Genomic DNA, 17833 nt, shown 5'->3' with positions numbered 1-17833 from the left:
TCCATCCTCGGTGAGGGTGCAGTGGCAGTTGCACACTGCCCTGCATCATTGACCCTTTTCTTTGGTTGGGTCGCACAGGCTATGCTGACACACGTCATGTGCACTCTCTCCTTGGTCCCGCTGAGCACCGCTCGCTGGAGATGGGGTTGGGGCCACAGTGGAGATCCCACTGCATACTGTGTGCTGCTGGTTCTTGAAGGTGGCAAACTCATTACTAAGACCAGAGACTGTTGCAGACAGGTTGTCTGCTTTGGCAGATTAGCTGCTGGGTGGGGTTGGTGGCAGGCAGTTCCTGGGTGATGCCTGGCTGGGGCACTAGTTTTGGAGGCTGCATGCATGCCACTCATGTAAACAAGCAGAGCGTGAAAAAGCATTCTTCTGACTCAGCGGGTAGGACGCGACTTGTTTGCTGGAAAAATGAAGGTAGGGAATCCACAGCAACCACTGCCTCAGCTGGCCCAGCAATACAAGAAGACTGTCACTGTGGTGGAGGTGATGCATCAGCAGGTGAAATGATTATTATGAGGGCTCAACACAGAAAGCCACCAGCCCTGACGATATCAGCCCGCACCTGCTGAAGTGATGCTCCCAGGAACTTATGCTTAAATAAATAAAGAGAGAGAGAGAGCTCGAGATGATATTACTGAAGCCGGTGTTTAGGTGGCTGATGATAATGACATGATGATGATGATGATGATGATCATCATCATCATCACTATCATGGTGACGATGATGATGATACTGCTGCAGCTGTTGCTGATGATGATGATTATGATGATAATGCTGCTGTTGCTGATGATGATAAGGAGGAGGAGGAGGAGGAGGAGAAAAAGCTGCTGCTGATGATGATGTCTCTGCTATAGTCATTAGTTTGGTGTAGTGATCACTACATAATCACGCAACAATCTCACTGTAAATATCTGTTCTAAACTTCTAAGTATGTATCATCTTCCCGCCAAAGCTCCTGCTCGACAATTATCCTACCCAGTATCCACAACACAGACGCCGTCACGCCGCTCAGCGGTTCAGGTACGTGTAAACACAACCACGTGCTTTCTGCAACATTGTAGATAAACTAGTTAGATTTTTATACACAAAATTATATGGAAAAAAAGTTGGCTGGGAAAGTTAGGATAACGTAAATTTGGAAATCGAAAGTATATTAAATTTTGTTGATTTAGAAAATTGTGCGGTGAGAATATCGACAATTATTAATTAAAACCATTTCCTTGTTTTTGGTGACATAAGGACAGAAAAACTAAAATAATAAAAGCTAAATAAAAATGTTTAGATTAAATTATATAAGAATTGAGAGCGAAAACTTCTATTGGTTGAACATTGAACTGCTACACCCGCTCGGCTTGTCTTGCCTCATTCTTCAAGCTCTTGGCGTTGGCCGCTTACTACACCTGCACCAGACTGAGTGCCTGGTGCTGCTGGTAGTGGTGGTGTAAACAATGAACACCTCTGCCCTGCTGCTGGCACCCTTCAGCTGTGCCTTCCTCTACTAGTCAAGACAAGACGACTACCACTGTCTACCAGTCCCATAACCTGTAGTTGGAAGGCCTCACCAGCAGTTCGGCTAAAAAATCCATAGATTTCCGTGGCCCTAACACCACCACCACCAACACCAGTAGCAGCAGGCAGTAGGCTAGCCAGTGTTGCCAGATGGCGCAGGTGAAATTTCAGTAGAAATGTACGGAAAAATTCAGTAGATATAGGTAAAAAATCAGTAGACACACTCGATAATATATGTACATATAATCAAATTAAAAATTTTTCTATAAATATATTTGAAGTGGTGAAATTGAATTAAGAAACTTTCTGTAAGTACCGTACTGCAATACTTTATTATAATATGCTGGTAGAAAAAAATTACTTCTTTCACAAAACCAAACGAACTACCTTAGTTTAGCCTAACATACATCAGTCTTCTACTTCATCATCATCAGCAGTGGTTTCAGCTGCTGTTTCCTGCTCACATTTATTCTTGTACATTTCACTAATCATTCTTTTAACCATTTCTTTTTTTTATTTCAAAATCATGACAATTATAATTTGATATAATTCTTTTGTGTGAAGCATCCCACTAATAGTTTTAGTTGACAGTCTGTTTCTCAGTTTTGTTTTCATGAGATTTATGCTTGAAAGTACTCACTCCACTGTTGCACTTGAGTGAGGCAAGCACAACAAATTAAGCATGAAGGTAGAGAGGTGTGGGTACATTGGCTCATTATCCCTGATCCACAAAAGGGGAGGGAGGCGAAATGCATTTACTACTTGATTCCAACTGGGAGTGGAAGAGGAAGTACCAGAGGCCTAGCACAGCCACTGTCAGTAACCGGGAAGTTCATCATCAATAATTGGTATTTCATGAGATTCGTCGGAATTTCAGTAGATCTCATCATCATCATGTAGCTAAGTTGCCATCATCATCATGTAGGGTTGCCACTCCTAGGCTTTTTGGACAAGATCTTGGCTTTTTTACAGACCTTGTCGGCTTGGCTTTTTTTCTTATAAAATGTGAAAATCTTGGCTTTTTGGGACATTCTCAACTTCAACACTGAAAATTTCCTTACTTTCCTGTTCTTGCCCTTGTATCTTGGCCCATCATTCCTGAAAAAACTGTCTGCACCAGAGAGAGAGAGAGAGATTCTTGGCCTAGGGGATGAGGTAACCATTGCTTGCATAATATAATTAAGTAGCCCTATCTGGCACCATCACAATTACCATCCGCCAACCGCCGCACCTCATGAGTCATGATTCAGATCACAATCATCCCATTCAGTTCGTGTTTAGCCCCTTTGACCGTTGGATGTGCTTTTAAGTACTTTCTTGTGTCAGGTCAAACTTGCATTAATTACGATTAATTTACGATCTAGACAATCTTGCCTTTTTACAGGGCAATCTTGGCTTTTTATATTTTTTTGTGAGTGGCAACCTGCCCACAGGAGAAGCGCAGAAGCAGGAAGACTCACTCACCAAGGCGTCTCACGGAAACAATGTTACTGCCAGTGAGTGTTTAATATTTACTTGTGTTACTGTGTTATGTTCTTATGTGGAGTGAACTCATTAGTATAGTAAATGTTGCTCTGTGTGTGCGCGTTTTGGGCGGCAGTGAGACATGGAGATAGGTTCCCAGGTGAGTTAACCTCAGCCTCTCTTCTCTCACGGTTAATACTTAGTACACGTCAGATAGAATTAAGGTTCAGCTTTTGTAAAGTTTCTGAATAAGATGAAGTGTTAGTTAGTCAATAGTAGGAAGAGGTGCGTATTGTTGTAGCTCTTGTGATGACGGCCTGATCTTGATCTTGATCTTGATGCTACAGGTGGCTCGGGATCGCTCCAGAGCCAGGCCTTTGGATCGGCTGCTCCTGTAGGACAAAAAAGACAAAACAGAAAAAAGAAAGAAAAAAAAGTAGCATTTCTCTTCGTTAATGATCCCTACACCTCGCTCGCCACATTCTTTCCAGATACTCCTTCACAGCCTCCATCATCCTTTCACTCGTCTCTCTACACAGTCCCAGCAGCAACACCATCCATTCCCTTCCTGTCTTCTCCACTCTTTCATTCCTATTTTGCCCTAATTCACTCAAGATCACTTGCATCATCTCATGCCTGTCTCTCATACTTCTCACACTCCAGGATGACATGCTCCACCGTCTCGTCCTCCCCCATGTCACACATCTGGCACACCTTGCTGCGGGACTCAGACCACCTGTAGTTCCTTGCATTCACATCCATACACTGTGCCCTAGCTCGGAAGAGAAGGTCACCACCCAGGCTGCCATCATACCACCTTTCATACATCGGGGCTTCCTTTTCCTTGTACCATTCCAGGGTACTCTTTCGTTCCATCCTATTCTTCCATATATTCAGTCCCACCCACTTCACCTCTCTGTCTATCTCACTCTTCCATTTCCTTGCATCCCATTCAGTTCCTACCCTGCCTCCTCTTGTCACGATCCATTCACATTCACTTTGATTCCTCCTAGCCATTCTCATCCCCCATACCACTTGTAAACCACTCCTCTCTGTCATTCTCATCCACCTCTTCCTCCACTGACTCCCACTTTCATTCCACAGGTACACCTTCCTCACTATTCTTTCCTCATCCATTCTTTCCAGCCTGACCTTGTATCTAAGTGTGGCTTTAACTAGTCTTTCCCTAAATGTGCTCCATCCCATATCCCCTCTCAAAGCTTCTACTGCTGTGTACCTTGGAGCATTCAGTGCCATTCTACCTACTCTATTTTGTCCCACTTCTAGCTTGTCAATTTCACTTTCATTCCATGCAATCACATCCATACCATACATTATGCTGAGCACCGCCACACTCTTCCACATCTCTCTAAGCACATCATATTTGCTTGCTCTCATTCTTGCTGCACTCCCCAATCGTCCTACCCACTGATTCACTAAACCTAACTTTTCATTCTTTGTCTTTTCCCACCCACTTGGACTCACCCACATCCCCAAGTACTTATATTCTCGTGCCTGATTCATCTCATTCTCTCCAATTTTCCATACTGCATTGCTTTTATCCTCAGACCTATTCACTATCATCACCTTACTTTTCTCATTACTAAACCTAGCTCCAAAGTCTCTCCCATATCCATCCACAACATCTAGCATTCTCTACAACTCAACTGCTGACTCACTCATGACCACCACATCATCTGCATAAAGGAGCACACCTATCTTCTCATTTCCCACTCTTACTCCTGCATTCATTCTTCTCAATCTGGCTGCTAACTCCTCTGTATACAAACTGAAAAGGGTTGGTGACAGAATACATCCTTGCCTAACTCCTTTCTCACTCTTCACCCAGTCTGTCTCTATATCTCCTAGTCTGTATTTAGCTTTGGTGTCAACATACATGCTATGCACTATGTTGATTATTTTTTCACTCAACCCAATCTTTCCTAAGACTCTTGACTAGCATTTCTCTATCCACCCTATCATAAAGTTTTTCTATATCCAAAAACCTAAATACAATTTGCCCCTCTCCTTTCTTTTTTCTCAATCATTTCATTTACCACAAACAAGTTATCCTCAGCCCTCCTGTCCACACGGAAACCATTCTGTTCCTCACCTAACACTCCAGCTTGCTCAATCCATTTACACAATCTCTCATTCAGCACTCCACTAAATACTTTACCTACTGTGTTTAATAATGCAATCGGCCTATAGTTCTTCAGTTCATTCTTACTCTTGTGTCCTCCTTTATGCAACAGTTACCCTGCATTCATTCCACATTCTTGGCACCCTCTCTTCCTCCCACACCTGGTTAAACACCTCAGTCATCCTGTCAATAACAACCTCCCCACCATTTTTATACATCTCATATGGTATCCCATCTAAACCTGCTGCCTTCCCATTCTTCTGCCTTTTCACACATCTCTCTACCTCCTTCTTGCTGATTATCTCATTCAGTTCATCTGCATTCTTCATCTCCAGAGTCACACATCCTTTTCTCACACCAAACACTTCACCTACACCACCCACCTCTTTCCAGAACTGTCTAATTGCCTCCCTGATCTCATTCTTCTCTGTTATAACTTCCCCATTCACTTTCAAACTCTTCACACCAACATTCTCTGACATATTCTCACATCTCATGAACTTGTGTACCATTCACGGCCACCTTCCATGCCTTTCTCTCTTAAAGATTCAATCATACTCCTTTCACACATCACTTTAGCTTTCATTATCATTCGCCTTGTGAGTCTCTGTTGTTTCACATATTCTTCCCATGCATTCAGGTACTCATTCTCTGCCTCATCGCTTTCATGTCTCTTTTTTCTCAACCATCTACACTGTCTACTCATTCTCTTTTGCTCCTTCCTGGCCTCTCTGATTTCACTGTTCCACCATGGTTTGCATACTCTCTTTCTCCTACCTACTCTATCTGATTCTCAGCAGCACTTCGCACATTCTCAACCAGTCTCTCATTCAGGTGCTCCACATCATGTACCCTTACATCATCATCCCACCTTCTCTCACTCAGATCTACCTGAAAGTTCTCCCATCCTACACCTCTCAGTCTCCACCTCCTTTCCTTACCTGCCACTTTCACTTCATTCTCACTCTGCATCTGGCACTCCATGACCAGCATATTGTGGTCAGACACAATATCCACCATACCATCCACAATCTCACACATTCTTCCATTCACCAGCATGTAGTCAATCGCCGATTCATGCTCCCTTGCATTCCAAGTCACTCACCCCTCAGCAAAGGTAACATTCAGATTCTCAAACTCCATTTGATCCACAAACTCTTCAAGCATTTCACCGTTCCTGTTCATTCGTCCACCCAATAAACCTATATGTGCATTCATGTCACCCATAACAAGCACTCTTTCCTCCCTATGCTCTCTCACCACTCTTCTAAGTACATCAAACTTCCTCCTATTCTCCCTGTCAGCTTTTTCTCCCATAACAGTCATATAAACTACCACCACCACCATCTTCTCTGTTCTGCCAACTTTATTCTTGCATTCTACTCTCACCGCCATCACATCTTCACTACTTTCACACCTCCCCACATCTATTTCCTCTACTTTCAGTCCTCCTCCCAGTGTCTCCTGTGTCCTACGGCTCTTCCCTATCATGACATACTCACATTCCTCCATTCGCATGTCATCTGTCAGGCCTTTGTATCGGCAGCGCCTGTACGGAAAATAAGAAAAAAACATAAACAACAAAGAGGACAACCACCATCTTTCACACCACTAGTTCCTGCATCTAGCACGCCACATTCTCTCCAGGAACTCTTTTACAGCCTCAATCATCCTTTCATTCGTCTCCCCACAGCTCAATCGTCCTTTCATTCGTGTCCCCACAGAGTCCCAGCAGCACCACCATCCATTCCCTTCCTGTCATCTCCACTCTGTCATGCCCCAGCTCCCTCAGCACCACTTGCATCATCTCATACCTGTCTCTGGCATACTTCACACACTCCAGCACCACATGCTCCACCGTCTCATCCTCTCCCATGTCACACATCTGGCACACTTTGCTGTGGGACTCAGACCATCTATAATTCCTTGCATTCACATCCATGCATTGTGCCCTAGTTCGGAAGAGAAGATCCCCATCCAGGCTTCCATCATACCACTTTTCATACATCGGGGCCTCTTTCTCTCTATACCATTCCAAGGTACTCTTTTGCTCAATCCTATTCCTCCAGTCATTCAGTCCCACACCTTTCACTACTCTGTCTATCTCACTTCTCCACTTCCTTACACCCCATTCTCTACCCTCTCCATTTCTAACAATCATACTCCAGTCATTCTCTGAGTGCCTTCTTTCTACCTGCTGAAAAGCCCAACTAGCTATTAGACCACTCTTCACCACCATCCTGACAGACTTTTCCCCCCACTTGCTACTCCTGACATTCCATAGAAACACTTTTCTCACTATTCTAGTATCATTCATTCGCTCTAACCTAGCCTTATACCGTAGGGTCGCTTTTACATACCTTTCTCTAAAAGTGCTCCAACCCATGTCTCCCCTAAGAGCCTCTACTGCTGCATATCTAGGTGCATTAAGTGCCGTTCTTGCAACTCTATTCTGCCCTATTTCTAACTTTTCTAGTTCACTCATTCCATGCAATCACATCCATACCATACATGATGCTCGGAACAGCCACGCTCTTCCAAACTTCTCACAGCACACGTCATATTTACTCGCTCTCATCCTTGCTGCACTTCCTAGCCGACCTACCCACTGACTCACCACGCTTATCTTCTCATTCTTTGTCTTCACGCAGCCAACCGGACTCATCCACATCCCCAGGTACTTGTATTCATCTGTCTGTTGCATCTCGTTCTCACCTAGTCAGTGAGTTCCTCACATCCTCTGACCCATTCACAACCATTACCTTGCTCTTTTCACTGCTAAACCTCACTCCAAAGTTTCTTCCATACCCATCTACAACATCAAACAAACTCTGAAGCTCTTCTGCCGACTCACTCATAACATCATCATCATCTGCATACAAGAGCACACATATCTTATCATTACCCACATTTACACCTGCATTCATTCTTCTCAATCTAGCAGCCAGTTCCTCTGTATATAAGCTAAAGAGGGTTGGTGATAATATGCAACCCTGCCTAACTCCTCTTTCACTCTTCACCCAGTCTGTCTCTACATCTCCTAGTTTATACTTAGCTCTTGTATCCACATACATACTTCTTTGCACTATGTTAACTTCTCTGTTCACCCTACTTCTGTCTAGAAAACCAATATAATTTCTACCATCTCTACCTAGCATTTCTCTGTTCACCCTATCACACGGAACCCATTGCTTTTCTCTGTCTAGAAAACCTAAGTATAATTTGCTACCATCTTTCTTCTTTCTCTCAATCAATCCATTCACCACAAACATATTATCTTCAGCTCTCCTGTCCACACGGAACCCATTCTGCTCTTCACCTAACACTCCATCTCTCTCAATCCATTTACACAATCTCTCATTCAGAACTGCACTGAACACTTTTCCTACTGTGTTTAACTAATGCAATTGGCCTGTAGTTTTTCAACTCATTCTTACTCTTGTACCCTCCCTTATGCAGCAAAGTCACCCTGCATTCATTCCACATTCTCGGCACTCTCTCCTCCTCCCACACCTGGTTAAACAACTCAGTCATCCTATCAATCACAACCTGTCCTCCATTTTTGTACAATTCATACGGTATCTCATCTGGCCCTGCTGCCTTCCCATTCTTCTGCTTCTTCACACATTTCTCCACCTCCTCCCTGCTGATCCTTTCATTCAACTCGTCTGCATCCTCTCTCCAGTGACACATGTCCTTCACCCACATCAAAGACCTCACCTACACCTCCAATCTCTTCCCAAAACTCTTTTATTGCCCTACACATTTCTTCCTTATCAGTCACCACTGCCCCATTCACCTTCAGGCTCTCCACATTCTCACTGTCAGGCATCCCCTCACCCCTCAGGAATCTGTACCATTCACAACCACCTTCTACACCTTTCTCTCTAAGGGACTGAATCACACTTTTCTCACATGTAACTTTAGCATTCATTATCTTTCGCTTTGTCGCTCGTTGCTGACTCACATACGCTGTCCATGCATTCAGGTACTCACTTTCAGCCTCCTCACTCTCATGTCTCCTCTTTCTTAGCTGTCTGCACACCCTATTCAGTCTCTTCTTTTCCTTCCTAGGATCTCTAATCTCATCATTCCACCATGGCCTACTTCTATGCTTTCTAGCACTTGTTCTTACATACCCTATCTGACTTGCTGCTGCGTTCTTCACATTCTCTACAAATCTGTCATTCAGTTCATCCACACCATTCAGGCTCTCATCCTCCCATCTTCTCTCGCTCAAGTCCACCTGGAAATTCTCCCATCCTGCATCCCTCAACCTCCACTTTTTCCTCTTGACCTTGGCATTTGTTCCGTCTCTTCCATTCAACTTACATTCTAGCATCAGCATGTTATGGTCTGAGACTATGTCAATCATCCCATCTTCATCTATCCACATACGGTCAACATATTCACACATTCTCCCATTCACTAGCATGTAGTCAATCACAGACTCCTGGTTCCTTGCACACCAAGTCACTTGTCCTTCAGCCAGGGTCTCATTCAGATTCTCCAAGTTCATCTCATTCACAAACTCATCCAGCATCTCACCATTCCTATTCATTTGCTCACCTAACATGCCTACGTGAGCATTCATGTCTCCCATAACAATCACTCTCTCTCCAGCATAATCTCTTGCAATCTTTTTCAAAACACTATATTTTCTACTATTCTCCCTAACTGCTCTATCGCCTTCCACTGTCATATACACTACCACTATGACTATCCTCTCAACTCTGCCACTCTCATTTCTACCCTCCACTCGAACAGCTAACACGTCCTCACTCTCAGCACTGTCTCCTATGTCCAGCTCTTCCACTCTCAGATTCCTCACCTTTCTGTGGAGCAAGGCTACGCCTCCTCCTAGCTTCTCCTGTTTCTTGCGTCCTTTCCCTAACATCACAAACTCATTACCTTCCATCTGCACCGCATCCTGCAGGTGAGTCTCAGTAATACCTACCACATCTAGGCTCCATTCATTCAACTCCTTGCATACATCCTGAAATTTACCAATGCCCCATCCTCTTACATTCAAACAACCAAATTTCATACATGACCTTGCCTGTTTGTTGTCCTCTCTTCCTTGCTACGGTGCACATCCTGATCCTGATCCTGATCTTGCCATCTAACCTAACCAAACAAGGTGTAGTGAATAAGGCAGGAGGGCTACTCAAACTACTCAAACTTTCTAACTCGTCAAACCCCAATGAAAGTTTAGATTCTTTGCCTACCCATTGCACCCTAGCTCTTCACTCAACGAGAAAAAAGAGGGATAACAAAATCAATATCATTAGTAGGCTTAATGGTAGTAATATCAGCAGTAGTAGTTGACAAGCTGCTTGACTTACCAGGTTGGCCCCCAGCAGTGAGATATGACATTGAGAAAAGAAGGTTTTATAGAAGGGGCTAGGTCTGCAGTCATGCCATTTCATGTTGTAGGTTATGATGAAGATTAATCACAGTGTAGAGAACTGGATAGTGTAATTGTGTAGTAGCTACTAGTTCATTAATTACAAAACTCGTACAACAGATTCCCTAGAAATGGTGATGGAGGGCTAAATTGAAAGTGGCAATGGTTGGAGCATTCACAGCTCTATCAGGTAAGTTCCACAGTTTTACTGTTATTACAAAGAAAAAGTCAATGTCTGACTTCAGTGTTGCAGTGAAGAACGTAATTTGTAATTATGTTCTCTGACGGAATGGATCCTGCTGTGTTCAAACAGTTTAGTCGGGGATGTCCCTGAACGGCCGTCAAAAATTTTCCAGATTTTAATCATGTCATTTCTAATATAGCAGCCTTTTGCAGAATACAAATCAAGAGAGTACAAACGAGATTGATAATCATTTTCCAGGCCACTTATATTCTTCGTCCAGCATCTTTAGGGTGATTCCAGGAGTTTCAAATTTCCTATGTATCCATTATAAAAAATGCAAGAGCAATATTCCAGAAGAGATCTTATATGAGTTTTGTAAACAGTTACCATAAATTTTCTAGATCTATTTAAAGTTGCTTTTAAGAGATTAGATGCTAGTACATACTTTTCTCTGGTAAACTCTGAACTCCCTGGCTGCTTCTGTATTTCCATCTTCCTATGGCATTACTTCTTTTAAGAGAGAAGTTTTAAGACATTTGTCCCAAATACTTGGCTAATTCCATTTTAATGTTTAAGGGAACTGGCATTCTAAGTGAGTTTTATTTAATCTTTTGTTACCCTAACCAGCTTCCCCTCTTGCATTAAAAAAAAGAAATAAATAAAAAAAATAATCCCAGAAAATTAAAGCAGTTAACAGTCCATTTAGGGTCACATTCCCTCCAGCTACAGGGAAGATACCCCGGTCAACAGATGGGAGGTTAGTCTCCCAAGAGAATGACTTCCCTGCCAATACAGAAATCCAGCAAAAAATTCATTAGGTTAAGATTTGTCTCCACTGAATTAGAAGGTGGCCTGTAAACTAATATTAGGAAAACATTAAATTCTCTAAGTTTAACTGTTATGTTCACTCTTGGTGAATACAAAGGATGTATTTACCTAGTTGTATTTACCTAGTTGTAGTTTTACAGGGCCTGGGTTTATGCTTGTGTGGCCCAGGCTCCATATCTACACTTATCCAATCTTACTTTAAAAGTGTGCACACTCGTTGCAGACACTACTTCTTCATTTAAACTGTTCCACGTCTCAATACATCTGTGCAGGAAACTATATTTTTTAACATCTCTCAGACATCTTCCTTTTCTAAGCTTTTTACTATGTGATCTTGTGCTTCAAATGTCATATTCTTCTCTCAGGATCAGTTTCTCATTATCCACTTGGTCCATTCCATTGATCAATTTATAAACTTGTATCAGATCTCTCTCCCTTCTTTGTTCCAGGGTTGGTAGATCCATAGCCTTTAGTCTCTCTTCATATGTCATCCCTTCAAATTCTGGAACCATTCTTGTAGCCATTTTTTGTAGTCTCTCCAACTTCCTTATGTGTTTCTTTTTATAAGGGGTCCACACTACTCCTGCATATTCCAATCTGGGTCTTATTATAGTACTTATCAATTTCTTCATCATTTCTTTGTCCATGTAGTGAAATGCTACTCCAATATTCCTTAGCAAATTATATGTTTCTCTAAAAATTCTATCAATATGGCTTACCGTTTGATTGTTTTCTTCCATCGTCACTCCTAAGTCCTTTTCCTTTTTTACTTTCTTCAGTTCTGCTCCATCTCTCATCTTATAGATTCCCACGGGTCGTCTTTCACTCTTTCCCATTTCCATGACATGGCTTTTGTTCACATTGAATTCCATTTCCCGCTTCTTACTCCATTCCCAGATCTTATTTAGGTCTTCTTGCAGTATTTCACAATCCTCCTTTTGCTTTATAACTCTGCACAGTTTCGTATCATCTGCAAACAGATTTATGTAGCTGTTCACTCCTTCTGGCATGTCATTAATATAAATGAGGAAAAGGCACCAATACTGACCCGTGTGGCACTCCGCTTTCTACTGCTCTCCACTTGGACTTCATATCTTTAACTACTGTCCTTATTTCTCTCCCCCTCAAATAATTTTCTATCCATCTCAATGTACTTCCTCTTAAGCCACCCTTCTTCTCTAACTTCCATAGTAATCTTGCATGTGGCACTTTGTCAAATGCCTTTTTTAAGTCCAAATAAATACAGTCAACCCATCTCTCTCTCTCTCTTGTACTCTATCAACTATTCTAGAATAGAAACTCAATAAATTAGTTACACACGACCGTCTTTTTCTAAAACCAAATTGGCTATTTGATATTAATTTGTTGTCTTCAAGGAACTCGATCCATTGTTTCTTTATTATTCTTTCACACATCTTGCATATTACACTAGTTAGTGATACCGGTCTGTAATTTAAAGGTTCTTCCTTCCTTCCGCTCTTATGTATGGGAACCACCTCAGCTCTTTTCCATTCTACTGGTACTGTTCCATTTTCTATTGAGCATTTTATGATGTTGTATATAGGACTTGCTAGTTCTTCCCTACATTCTTTCAGTATTTTGCCTGAGACTTCATCCGGTCCCATTGCCTTCTCTTCATCCAGTTCCTTCATTAACTCTTTTATTTCAAGCTTGGTTACTTTAATCTCTTTCATATAGATTGTCTCTCTATTACCCTGTGGCCTTTCAAATTTGGATTCCTTAGTAAAGACCTCCTGGAATTTATTATTTAATAGTTCTGCCATACTTTTTGGGTCTTCCACCATCCCGTTCTCTCCTTTTAACCTTTCTATTGATTCTTTTTGCCTAATTTTTCCATTTATGAATCTGGTTGCTCCTTACATTTTTTGACAATGTCCTTTTCAAAGTTCTTTTCCTCTTCCTTCCTGGATTTCTATTTCTCCACCTTTTCCATGCTCCATCTCTTTTCTCCTTTGCCTTGGCACACCTTGCATTAAACCAATCTTTCTTTCCTTCTTCTTTAGGTCTATATTTTGGGACATATTCCCTGACTCCTGTTTTGTATATTTCCAAAAATAAGTTATATTTGTCTTTCATTGTCTCCGAGTTTTCCATCTCCTCCCAGTTTACGTTTTTAAAATAGTTCTTGAGATTCTCAATATCAGCCTTTCTGTAATTTAATTGGTCTCCTTTGTATGAATCGTCTCTATCTTCCTTTCCCTCTTCTATATCCATTTCTAATATTACATGGTCACTCTTTCCCAATGGGCACTTATATCTTATATCATCATTCATTTGTATAACCCCTGTAAAAACTAGGTCCAATCTCACCGGCTCGTCGTTTCCTCTGAATCTTGTGCATTCCTTTACTCTCTGGTCCATCATATTGTCTATCATTAGGTTCAGGAATCTTTCTCCCCAGGCTTCTTCCCCCATACCACTTTCATAATTTTCCCAGTCCACTTCTTTACAGTTGAAATCTCCTACTAATATCACTTTTCTCCTTTCTTTAATGATTCTCGTTAGACTCCTTATTGTGCCATCTATCATGTCTTTATATTCTTGATTGGTCCATGAATTTGTTTTTGGTGGCACATATGTTACAATGATTGTTAACTCTTTTTTATTAATATGCATCTTAACATACAGTACTTCTGCTTTTCCTTCCCCACATTCCACTTGGTTTATCACTATCTCCTTCCTTAACATTATCATGACTCCTCCTCCTCCTTTACCCACTCTGTCTCTTCTCCATACATTATACCTATTATCCAAGTCTATTTTGATTGCCTTATTTAGTTTTGTTTCAGCCAGGCATACAATATCTGGATTTTCTTTCCTTATGTAATGTAATTCTATATAATATTTCTTCTGTTGCTGCTTGTGATTTTAGTAGTATTTTAATTGGTCTCGTTTTTCCTTCTTGATATGGTCCCATTCTGTTTATTTCTCCTACTTCCTCTTCTAAGTTCTGCCTATCTTTGTCGTTTAGATTTTTTAGTAGGTCTTTGACTGATTTCATTTCTTCTTTTTCTCTTCTTGGTCTATATTTTATATTTTTTTCTTTTATTCCAAATATGATTACACTCTTCTTTTTTTCTGCAATTTCTCTAACTAGATTTTCTTTTGTCTTGATGACTCCTATCATTTTGTTTGTCATATTTTCTTCTTTTTCTTTTAATTGTTCTTGAATCACCTCCTGAAAATCATCCTTATTTTTCTTATCTTAGACTCTCCATGCTTGTACTTTTTTTTTAATCACGTTCTGCACTCTTTCCTCTTTTTTGTTTACTAGATCTTTCAGCTTCTCTTTTTCTTTCTCGGCTTTACCGAGTCCTTCCGTCTGCTTCTTGTAGTTAGCTAGTTTCTTTTTTAGTTCTTCGTTTTCCGCTCTTAGCCTAGCTTCGTTTTCTTCCACTTTTTTTTATCTTTTCTCTCAGTTTTATAAACTTTTTTTCCTGTTCTTCATTCTCTTTCATTTCCATCTTCTCCTTTATCAATTTATCTAGTTTACGTTCAATAGTCAACACTCTCTTAAGTAGTGAAGTATTCGCCGTATCAAAACCTTCAAATGGGCAAACTCCATGCCTTGATGGAAAAAAGAAAAAGATAACACAGTATGAAAATATGTTGAGACCTTGGTCGAAGGCAGTGTTACCAGAGGTATTGAAATTCCAAACATTTAGTGGAAAACAATTAACTTATTATCTAAATTAAGGAAATTTTTATTATTATAATTTTTTTTATTTATTTATTTATTATTTTTTTTTTAATTCTATTGGAGGCTTATATTCTTAAAGATTTCACTAGTTAGTAGTTATGACAAACTTTCAAACCAAAAGCTTTAATATCCTCTTCAGCTCAACAGTAAATATTCACCGATTCCCTGGTTATTCATCAACGCCCCCAGGGGTCAATACTGACCACTTTGAGAACCCCTTCAGGTAGGTTTATTTAGGTTAGGATGCTATCTGTAGTGTTTGTGAGACGTGTGTACAGTTTGTGATGGCCACCACTCTTCCCTGCTCCAGAGACCAGCCCAGCCCAGCTAGTATCCAGTCTACCACCACCTCCACTCCTGCCTGCCACCCACCAACAGCTGCCTGGCTGTCTACCCTCCCTCAGGCTCCCTGCAAGACTGGTTGGAGCGTGTGCTTGCAGCAGTGGTGTGGGAACGGTGGGGGTCGGGAGGCAAGACAGTAGCATGGGTGGCCAGTGGCAACAGCAACCAGCCTCAGGTGTGGGAAGGCACAGGTGTGGTGGCAAGGATCACCTGGAGATAGGCAGCTCTGGCCACACAGGACAGAGCAGGTTTGAATGTCAACAGTGTGATAAGACTTTTACCAGAAAACAAGGCCTCACCACACACACCTTGATTCATAGTGGCATTAGGAACTATGAGTGCAGTGAGTGTGGGAAAAAATTTAAGCAAAAATCTCTACTCAACAGACACAGCCTGATACACAGTGGTGTTAGGAATTATGAATGTGGTGAATGTGGGAAGAAGTTTATCCTAAATTTTACCCTCACCAAACACAGGCTGAAACACAGTGGTGTTAAAAATTATGAGTGTGATGAATGTGGGAAGAAATTCACCCATAAGTCTTCCCTCACCACACACAGCCTGACACACAGTGGTGTTAGGAATTATGAGTGTGGTGAATGTGGGAAGAAATTTAATCTGAAGTCTAACCTCACCAAACACAGTCTTATACACAGTGGTGTTAAGAATTATGAGTGTGGTGAGTGTGGAAAGAAATTTGCCCTAAAGTCTTCCATCATTACACACAGTGGTGTTAGGAATTATGAGTGTGATGAATGTGGGAAGAAATTTACTCTAAAGTCTAACCTCACCAGACACAGCCTTACACACAGTGGTGTTAAGAATTATGAGTGTGGTGAGTGCAAGAGAAAATTTACTGTTAAGGCTAACCTCACCAGACACAGCTTGACACACAGTGGTGTTAGGAATTATGAGTGTGATGAATGTGGTAAGAAATTTACCCAAAAGTCTTCCCTCACCACACACAGCCTGACACACAGTGGTGTTAGAAATTATGAGTGTGGTGAATGTGGTAAGAAATTTACCCAAAAGTCTTCCCTCACCACACACAGCCTAACACACAGTGGTGTTAGAAATTATGAGTGTGGTGAGTGTGGGAAGAAATTTGCCAAAAAGTGTCACCTCACCACACACAGCCTGACACACAGTGGTGTTAGGAAATATGAGTGTGGCAAGTGTGGGAAGAAATTTACTCATAAGTCCAACCTCACCACACACAGCCTGACACACAATGGTGTTAGGAATTATGAGTGTGGTGAGTGTGGGAAGAAATTTACCCGAAAGTCTAACCTCATCGCACACAGACTGACACATATTGGTGTCAGGAATTATGAGTGTGGAGAGTGTGGGAGGAAATTTACCCAAAAGTCTTCTCTCACCAAACACAGCCTGACACACAGCGGTGTTAGGAATTATGAATGTGGTGAGTGTGGGAGAAAATTTACCCGAAAAGATAATCTCACCACACACAGCCTGACACACAGCGGTGTTAGGAATTATGAGTGTGGCGAGTGTGGGAAGAAATTTCCTACCATTTCTCGTCTTAATGAACACGCATTCAGACACACTGGGTTGAGAGAGTTCAAGTGTGATGATTGTGGGAAATGTTTCAAGACAAGGGCTGATATTGCCAGACATGTGAAGGTACACTTTTGAGGTGTGTGTTGTATGAGTGGATGGGGCCACACCTGTGTCTGTGATGGCAGGTGTGTTTGTGTGCTGTGAGCGAGTAATGAGATCAGCAGTTGTTTTGTGAGGGAGTGATGGCTGCAGCAGTTGTTTTGTTGGCTAAGCAGCAGTGTCTTTCAATAAAAGTGTGTGTAAATGTAACATGATAGCAAGTTCTTTTCCTTCCCTCTGTTTTGGTATCTTAGTTAATGAGTCTCAGTTCTTCACTAACAGGCTAAGAACACATTACATTGTACGGTCTTAATGCTACCATGGTAACACACTGTAGGATAAAATAGATAAATTAAAGTAATATTGTAGCCAAGGAAATCTGCATTAAAAACCAGCAACCAAACAAGACTGATGAACTAGGAACAGTTAAGTTGGTGTGAGAAATGTTTGCTTTACAATATACATGAGTGAATTGGTTAAAGGTAAAAAGAAAATGATGAAGTAAAGGTGGATTCACAAGTGACAATGTGCAACTGGAAATGCTAGCCGCTAGAAGTGTCGACAGAGAGCCCTGCAAGCTGGAGCATGTTCACACACAGCACCATA

General features: G+C 41.5%; 1 protein-coding gene across 4 annotated transcripts; it reads left to right on the top strand.

The window, feature by feature from the left end:
- Positions 1-819: 819 nt before the first annotated feature.
- LOC123506133 (zinc finger protein 347-like) lies at positions 820-17444 on the top strand. 4 transcript variants are annotated; one of them, XM_045258029.1, is made up of 3 exons: positions 820-1029; positions 10653-10722; positions 15576-17444. In XM_045258029.1, exons 2-3 carry the CDS (start codon positions 10695-10697, stop codon positions 17261-17263), a joined length of 1716 nt encoding a protein of 571 aa, XP_045113964.1. In that variant the 5' UTR covers positions 820-1029; positions 10653-10694; the 3' UTR covers positions 17264-17444. The 4 variants fall into 4 exon arrangements, with proteins under 4 accessions (XP_045113964.1, XP_045113966.1, XP_045113963.1 ...); XM_045258028.1 differs by lacking the exon at positions 820-1029 and adding an exon at positions 2705-3014; XM_045258031.1 differs by lacking the exon at positions 10653-10722.
- Positions 17445-17833: the final 389 nt, after the last annotated feature.

This window comes from Portunus trituberculatus, chromosome 19, assembly GCF_017591435.1.
Source record: "Portunus trituberculatus isolate SZX2019 chromosome 19, ASM1759143v1, whole genome shotgun sequence".
NCBI lineage: Eukaryota > Metazoa > Arthropoda > Malacostraca > Decapoda > Portunidae > Portunus > Portunus trituberculatus.
This window is presented reverse-complemented; position numbering and strand designations above follow the sequence as displayed.